Source organism: Galeopterus variegatus, unplaced genomic scaffold, assembly GCF_000696425.1.
Source record: "Galeopterus variegatus unplaced genomic scaffold, G_variegatus-3.0.2 Scaffold5372, whole genome shotgun sequence".
NCBI lineage: Eukaryota > Metazoa > Chordata > Mammalia > Dermoptera > Cynocephalidae > Galeopterus > Galeopterus variegatus.
This window is the reverse complement of record NW_007731483.1, coordinates 153,684-162,836: the sequence shown is the minus strand read 5'-3', so window position 1 is coordinate 162,836 and position 9,153 is coordinate 153,684. Positions and strand designations below refer to the sequence as shown.

The 9,153-nt window shown below is 33.7% G+C and overlaps 1 protein-coding gene across 1 annotated transcript in view; it reads right to left on the bottom strand.

The window, feature by feature from the left end:
* LOC103604744 (cohesin subunit SA-1) overlaps positions 1-9,153 on the bottom strand; it is a 213,738-nt gene that overhangs the window by 108,706 nt on the left and 95,879 nt on the right. The window contains exon 5 of the mRNA XM_008589316.1: positions 1,554-1,630. Within this exon, the coding sequence (XP_008587538.1) occupies positions 1,554-1,630 (77 nt within the window). The remainder of the gene's footprint in view (positions 1-1,553; positions 1,631-9,153) is intronic.

Genomic DNA, 9,153 nt, shown 5'->3' with positions numbered 1-9,153 from the left:
TGAACTGCCTAGCTATACAATTGGCATAGTCACTTAGCAATACAGTTGACTATGTCAGCAGTAGTCCGACGATAACCCCAACCAGACAAACTAGTGTAGCTATGGCTGTAGCAAGACAGATAGTAATATAGTACATATACCTTACACTACATCACACCCCAACAGAATTTGGGGCAGCCCCCTGCAATCAAAACATTAGTGTTTATCCCCAGCATCACACAGATATTCACACTGGGAAAAACAAAAACTGAATAACCTCATGTTAGCTGAGGCCAGGTTTTGCCACCAACTAACCTGAAAAGAGTCCTTTGGAATTTCAGAAATTTTTGGATTACAGAATTAAAGATAAGGGATTGTGGACATATATATGCACAGGTCACAATGTAAGGTTTCTCCCTACCTCCCATGTAATGTGACTAAAATAGTATAAGAGCCACTGGCAGAATGTTTCTTTTAAAAAACAGATGTAAAATGTTTATGCTGTGTGCCGCTAGAGTAAAAGTGAACACCTGATGATAAAGACATACATTATGACACGTATATTTGTGTGTGTTTGTTTTACCATGTTTTTATTACCTTTTTGAACTGAAAATTAATAACAATAATGAAAAGTCTGAGCACCATCCCCCCCAATTGAGCAGACCTAGAAGAAAGAAAACCAATCTTTTAGTGTTGAAAGTCAAGAAAAAAGAACACCTACCAGATAACAGAAATCTTATTTAAATCAAAAAGCAGAAAGTTTAAATGGGAATTAGTAGTGGCCTAAAGTATGAGATAAATTCAGTTCACCATGAATACAATACAGAAATAAAACAAAATATTTCAGCAGTTATAATCTGAACTGCTTTTTCAAGTGTAAAAGTGCTTGAAAGAATATTTCAGTGAAAATGAAAAAGGTGATTGAAAACATGTGTTTCCAATAAGAATACTCTCAAGTAGTGTCCCAATAAAAGCTTAAGTTACACACACACACACGCATGCACACACGCACGCATGCACACATATGGGAGGTGGGAGGGGAGAGAAATTCCATGTAAAATAATTTTGACAAATTGTGGGTTAAGGTGAAGCAGGTTTTTCTCCAGCAGGATTTCTAAGAGCTTTAAATAAGAAAATGTGCTCTCATAATCTCTAAGAAAGGTATAATATGCAGCTGTGCTCAAACTTCTTTGACCTCAAAACCCTTTTTTCCTTTAAAGCATTAATGTGACTAGCATTCCACAGAACAAAAAACTGTTGGAGATGCATTTATAGATTTGGGAATTTGAGACAGTCTTCAAGAACAAATGTCAAGAATCAACTTCTACCTCATACTACTAATATCCTTATTGGTCACCAGTCATTATTCATTGCTATGAAGGTACTTCAATACAATGTAACCAAATCTCCAAAGATTATTAATTTTGGAATTAGTAGCATGGATTATCATATAAATAAAAAATAGCATATCTTCTCTCATTCTAAACACTAAATCAAAACAAAACAAAATAATAAACATATTCACCATTTAAAAGTATAAATAGGCAATTTGATTAAATATTGGAATGCTATACCTCATCAAATTCTTCAGTCATTTTTCTGATGATTTCTGCATTCTGCATATTTCGAAACATCTCTATTCTCACAGTACCTGTGGAACAACAAATTTTACAGTTAATCTTTTTCTATCCTATGCTAGACATTAAATTTAATCTGACTACCGTTTGAAAAGTTATATAAAACTTTTTGGGTTTCTGTTTCCTCTCAAACCCTAATACCATCTATTTTAAAGAAACCTGTTCAGAAACTTCAAAGTTATTTAGACATTTTAAAAAACTGAATATCCCATGAATTAGATAAGTATGAGGAAAACACTCAGAGGAGTGTTGAGGAAAGAGAAGACAAAGACATAAAACACTGAATTTATATTATGAGGGCCCTAGAGATTGACTTAAATGTGCACTGCAGCTATCCAAACATATAGCTGGATGCTGTCTTAAAAATCTCCAAGTATACAGAATACATCTCTCTTATGGCTTTTTCTGATATTCTTTATCGTCAGAAGACTCTTCTACAAATTGAAAAATGTCCCTTGATTTAATAACACATTTCAGTGAAATCTGTTTCATAAAAAGTTGCTCAGTAACTTCTACATAATTACCAATAATCAAAGAAAAAACCCTTTCTCAACTCATTCTTTCATACTAGTTTTATCTTAGGTAGTTTATTTTTACCTCAAAAATGGTTATGTAAATTTTATTACTCTTATACTGAGTATTTAAAAAAAAGTGGTTTATATCGCTATTTGCATTGAAATCAAATAACTTAAAGAAACTGAAATAAAGTTCAAAATCAACCTTGGGTACAGAGAATCCTGTCCTAATAATTAAATAAGGTTCACTTTCACCTGTAAAAATGTAAAATATTCAAGTTAAAAATCACAAGAATAAGACTCAACGAATCAGTAAGAGAATAATTAATATATAACTTCTGACAGGCTCCCTACCAGTGATCACCAGCTCCAATTCAAATCACCTTTAGGAAGGTAAGAAAGAATAATTTCTGAAATGTACTGTGCTCTTACAGGAAAGAGCACAAAGCAGTAGAACAACTAAAAGTCACCGAAGTGTGGTCTTCGTTCACAGTCACAGCAGAAAGTACACTGACACATCTAACTTAATTTGACTTAGTATTTACTAATATCTAAAATGGGAAAAATAATATCTGCCTTATCTTTTAATCAGAACTATTTTCAAGCAAGTTTTAATAACTTGATATACACTACATTGAATTTGCTAAGTACACTTTGAGTATCTCTTATCCGAAATGCTTGGGACCTGAAGTGTTTCGGATTTCAAAGTTTTTCAAATTTTTGAATATTTGCAGAACAGTTACCAGTTAAGCATCCCGAATCGGAAAATCTGAAATCTAAAATGCTCCAGTGAGCATTTCCCTTAAGCACCATAACGGTGTTCAAAAGCTTTGGATTCTGAACTACTTCAGATTTTGGATTTTGGGTGCTCAACTTATACCACCACCAAGTATTCTCTATATCTGACTGCAGCGATGAAGAAGTCCAGGTTGCGGGGGTGGTAGAAAAGATAAAAATATTTTAAAGCATTTCCTCCGAAACATGCAACTTCTTAAACAAAATGGGAAATTTTTATATTGTCATTTTATGTTTTTATGCCAAAAACAGTCCTGAACACAGGTTTATGCACTATAATGCAGCATTTATTTTGTGAGGATTTTAAAAAATTAAATAAACAGGAAATCTGCATTAAATTGCTAATTATAAAAATTGTCTCAAGTAAAAGTTAACACTTTTTAGCAAACATTTCTAAAATCACCCAAATTAAATGAAACGAAAAATTAAATAAACAGGAAATCTGCATTAAATTGCTAATTATAAAAATTATCTCAAGTAAAAGTTAACACTTTTTAGCAAACATTTCTAAAATCACCCAAATTAAATGAAACCATTTACATGTATAAGCCAATGATTTTTAACCTTGTTTGGGTCATGAACTATTTTATCAATATAAAATAGATTTCCATAGATAATGAAGGAGTTTACTACCACACGACCAGCCTTACAAGAAATTCTCAAGGGAGTACTGGGTCTGGTACCTGAAAAACAACCATCACTACCATGACTACTTGAGAAAGAACAAATCCCACTAGTAAAACAAAGATGCAAAAGAGAAAAAAAGTATACCCACCATCCCAAGAAACCAACAAACAGAGAAGATAAACAGTAAATAAGAAAGAAACAAAAGATATTTAAAACATCCAAAAATAAAATCAGTAAAATGCCAGGAGTTAAACAATACCTTTCAATACTAAGTCTTAATGTAAAAGGATTAAATTCCCCACTCAAAAGACACAGAATGACTGACTGGATTAAAAAGATGGACCCAACAGTATGCTGCCTTCAAAAGACTCACCTCACATGTAAAGACACATGTAGACTAAGAGTGAAAGGATGGAAAAAGTATACTGAGCAAACAGAAATGAAAAAGGAGCTGCAGTAGGTAGCTATTCTTATATCAGATAAGCTAAACTTTAAACCAAAAACCATAAAAAAGGATAAAGAAGGCCACTATATAATGACAAAAGGATCTATCCAACAAGAAGTAACTATCTTCAATACATGTACACCCAACATCAGAGCAGCCAGATTTAAAAAGCAAATACTATTGGACCTAAAGAAAGAGATAGACACTAATATAATAATAGCAGGGGATTTGAACACCCCACTCTCAACACTGGACAGATCATCTAGAATCAACAGAAACACACAAGATCTAAACAACACTTTAGACCAACTGGACTTGGCAGATATATACAGAACATTTCATCCAACAACCTCCAAATATTCATTTTTTGCATCAGCACATGGAACATTCTCCAGGATAGACCATATTACGTCACAAATTAAGTTTCAACAAATTTTTAAAAACTTGAATCATTCCATGTATTTTTTCAGACCGCAATGGATTGGAATTAGAAATCAATAACAAACAAAACTCTGGAAACTATACAAACACATGGAAGTTAAACAACGTTCGACTTAATGACATATGGGTCCAAGAAGAAATTAAACAGGAAATCAAAAAATTTCTTGAAACTAATGAAAAAAATAATACATCATACCAAAACCTGTGTGGCATACTGCAAAAGCAGTACTAAGGGGGAAATTTATCACATTAAATGCTTGCTTCACAAGAATGGAAAGAGAGCAAGTAAACAACCTAATACTTCATCTTAAAGAACTAGAAAAACAAGAAAAATCCAAACCCAAAGTTAGTAGATGGAAAGAAATAATTAAGATCAGAGCAGAATTAAATGAAATAGAAACACAAAAAATTACACAAAATTAAACAAAAAGGTTTTTTTTTTAAAGATAAATAAAATTGGCAAACCATTAGCAAGGCTAACTAAAAAAAGAATAGAGAAGACACAAATAAAAATTAGAAATGAAAAAGGTGATATCACAAGTGATACCTCAGAAATACAAGGAATCATTAGAGACTACTATAAATAACTATATGCTAACAAATTTGAAAATCTGGAGGAAATGGATAAATTTCTGGACACACACAAACCACCAAGACTCAGCCAAGAAGACACAGAAAACCTGAACAGATCAAAAACAATCAAAGAGATTGAAGCTGTTATCAGCAGTCTCCCAACAAAGAAAAGCCCAGGACCAGATGTCTTCACTGCAGAATTCTACCAAACCTTCAAAGAAGAATTAATACCAATTCTCTATAAACTATTCCAAAAAATTGAAACAGAGGCCATTGTCCTGAACTCATCCTATAAGACAAACATCACCCTGATACCAAAACCAGACAAAGATAGAAGAAAAAAAGAAAACTACAGGCCAATATCCTTGATGAATATAGATGCAAAATCCTCAATAAAATACTCACTAATAGAATACAGCAACACATACATAAAATTATACACCATGATCAAGTGGGATTCATCCCAGGGATGCAAAGTTGGTTTAACATACGCAAATCAATAAATGTGAACCACCACATCAATGAAATCAAATACAAAAATCATATGATCATCTCTACAGATGCTGAAAAACCATTTGACAAAATTCAACATTCATTCATGATAAAGACTCTATAAATTGGGTATAAAAGGAAAGTATCTCAACACAATTAAAGCCATATATGACAAACCCATTGCCAATATTATCCTGAATGAGGAAGAGTTGAAAGCTTTTCCTTTAAGAAGAGGAAGAAGACAAGGATGCCCACTCTCACCACTGTTATTCAACAGTGTTAGAAGTACTAGCCAGAGCAACTAGGGAAGAGAAGAAAATAAAGGGCATCCAGATTGGAAAAGATGAAGTCAAACTGTCCCTGTTTGCAGATGACATGATCCTATATACAGAACAGCCTAAAGACTGTACAAAAAAACTGCTAGAGTTGATAAATGATTTCAGCAAAGTTGCAGGATACAAAATCAATGCACAAAAATCAGTAGCATTTGTATACTTCAACAATGAACTAGAAGAAAAAGAAATCAAGAAAGCTAGCTCAAGCTCATGTGGGAGAGCATTGTGCTGACAAAACCAAGTCAAGAGTTAAGATCCTCTTACCACTCATCTTTAAAAAAAAGAAAAAAGAAAAAAGAAAGCTAGCCCATTTACAATAGTCAACAAAAAAATAAAGTACCTAAGAATAAAGTTACCCAAGGATGTCAAAAATCTCTATGATGAGATCTACAAACCACTGTTGAGAGAATTTAAACAGGACACCAGAAGATGGAAAGATATCCCATGGAATGGAAGAATTAACATTGTGAAAATGTCCATACTATCCAAAGATATCTACAGATTCAATGCAATCCCCATCAAAATTCCAAAAAAATTTTTCTCAGAAATGGAAAAAACCAATCCTAACATTCAGATGGAAGAACAAAAGACCATGAATAGCCAAAGCAATCCTGAGAAAAAAAATAAAGCTGGAGGCACAACACACCTGACTTTAAACTATACTAGAAAGCTACAGTAACCAAAACAGCATGGTACAGTCATAAAAATAAAACACATGGACCAATGGAATAGAATAGAGAATCCAGAAATCAAAACATACACCTATAGGCATCTGATCTTTGATAAAGGTACCAAGTCTACACACTGGGGAAGAGACTGCCTCTTCAGCAACTGATGCTGGGAAAACTGGACACTCATATGTAGGAGAATGAAACTAGACCCATACCTCTCATCATATACCAAAATCAACTCAAAATGGATTGAAGAATTTAACGTACATCCTGAAACTATAATACTACTTAAAGAAAAAATAAGGGAAACACTCCAGGACAGAGCAGTGGATACAGACTTCACGAATACAACCCCAAAAGCAAGGTAACCAAAGGAAAAATAAACAAATGGGATTATATCAAACTGAAAAGCTTCTACATAACAAAGAAACAATTAACAGAGTGAAAAGACAATCAACAGAATGGGAGGAAATATTTGCAAAACATACATCCGACAAAGGATTAATATCTAGAATATACAAGGACCTCAAACAACTTAACAGTAAGAAAACAAATAACCCAATTAAAAAATGGGCAAAGGAGCTGAATAGGCATTTCTCGAATGAAGATATAAAATTTGCCAACAGACACATGAGAAAATGCTCAACAAAGCTCAGCATTAGGGATATGCAAATCAAAACCACTTTGAGATACCATCTCACTCCAGTTAGGATGGCTAATATCCAAAAGATGAGGAATGATAAATGCTGGCGAGGTTGTGGAGAAAAAAGAACCCTCCTTCACTGTTGGTGGGACTGCAAAATGGTGCCACCTCTATGGAAAATGGTAGGGAGATTCCTCAAACAATTACAGATAGATCTACCATATGACCCAGCTATTCTACTGCTGGGTATATAGCCAGAGGAACGGAAATCATCATGTCACAGGGATATCTGTACTGTCATGTTTATTGCAGTGCTATTTACAATAGCTAACAGTTGGAGCCAGCCCAAATGTCCATCATCAGAAGAGTGGATAAGGATAATGTGGTTTATCTACACAATGGGATACCACTCTGCTATGAGAAAAAGAAAAGAAAAGAAAAGAAATACTACCATTCGCAGCAACATGGATGGACTTAGAGAAAATTATATTAAGTGAAACAAGCCAGACACAGAAAGAGAAATACCGCATGTTCTCACTTATTTGTGGGAACTAGAAATAAACAAACAAACAGACAAACAAATAAACGGGGGGGGGGAGAGACAGCAATCACAATTCCTTGAACTTCTTAAGACAAGTGAATAGATATGATATTGATGGGGGGGACGGGGGAGAGGGAGAGGGGAATGGTGGAATTGGTAAAGGGACACAAAAATCAACTAAATTGTATATTGATAAAGTAAAACAAAAATAAATAAATAAAAATTAAAAAATAAAAATAAGCCCTTCTTAATGGCTTGATATTGGAATTATACTTTAAAGTGTTAGAGATCCAGGACATCTTTTGTTTTGGTCTGAAGTTTAGAGTTCTGTTAAATAAATCTGTACCAAAACATAATGATGGCAAGGCCTATGCTCATTATAACTCCAGATATTTTGTTCCTCAGTTACGTCAGTTTTTTTCCATCTTGAGCTACAAGTGGAAAAAACTAGTTCACATGTGGAAATACTGATACTACCTAAACCAGTGACTCTCATCCCATTTAGTTCCACATCTCCTTTTCATACTAATATTTTATAATGCTCCCTAACCATGCTGAAACAAAATCCATTGGTAATATGACCAATCTATACATGTAATTTTAAAAATATGTAATGTCATATTTCATAAAGAAGCATAAAAAATATTTTTAACAAATATGTACTTTATTTCAATATTTATTATGCTCAGGCACAACTTACAAAATTTGGGGTGTCCAAAATGCCCCAATGAGAACTCTGATAAAGATGCTCACCTCATTCTTAAATTTCCACAAGTGTACTTAGATTTAAAAAATCAAAATGGATGGATGGACAGAAGAAATAATGGAAGAAGGAAAGCAAGCAGAGGAAGGAAGAAATAAAGGAGCGAAAGAAAGGGAGGAGGGAAGGAGGAAGAAAATTCTTCAAAGTTTGAAAGCAACTTTAGTACTGAATGTCAAAAAAAGAACTTGGATATTGTAATGTACTGACAGCCCAGATTAAGATTCACACCTTACAGAATATTCTACTTGGATATGATGGGGAAATTAATAATTTTAAATAAATTAATTTTCTCTAAATTAAGACACTCTCTAGATAGTTAACCAGAGGCAGGAACTCTGTATCACATCTTATGATCACTCCTCTTTATGATATTTTTTAAGGCTTAAATTATCAAACACACGTTAAACACAAGTTAATAAAATACTATGTGCCAAGTAAAATGTTAGATTCTAATAACACGAGGATACATACATAATTGGTAACTTCAAATATCTCTTAAAAAAATTCTCACATATTAAGCCAAAATAATAGCAGACAATTCTGGAACCACATGGAAATCAAAATGAAGGATCCCGAACTCAAACTACTGAGATGTCAGTTTTCAGTTAAAGGGAAACAATGTCCCAGGCCGGCCCGGTGGCGCACTGCTACAGTGCGCCGCTTGGGAGCATGGCGGCACTCCCGCCGAGGGCTCGG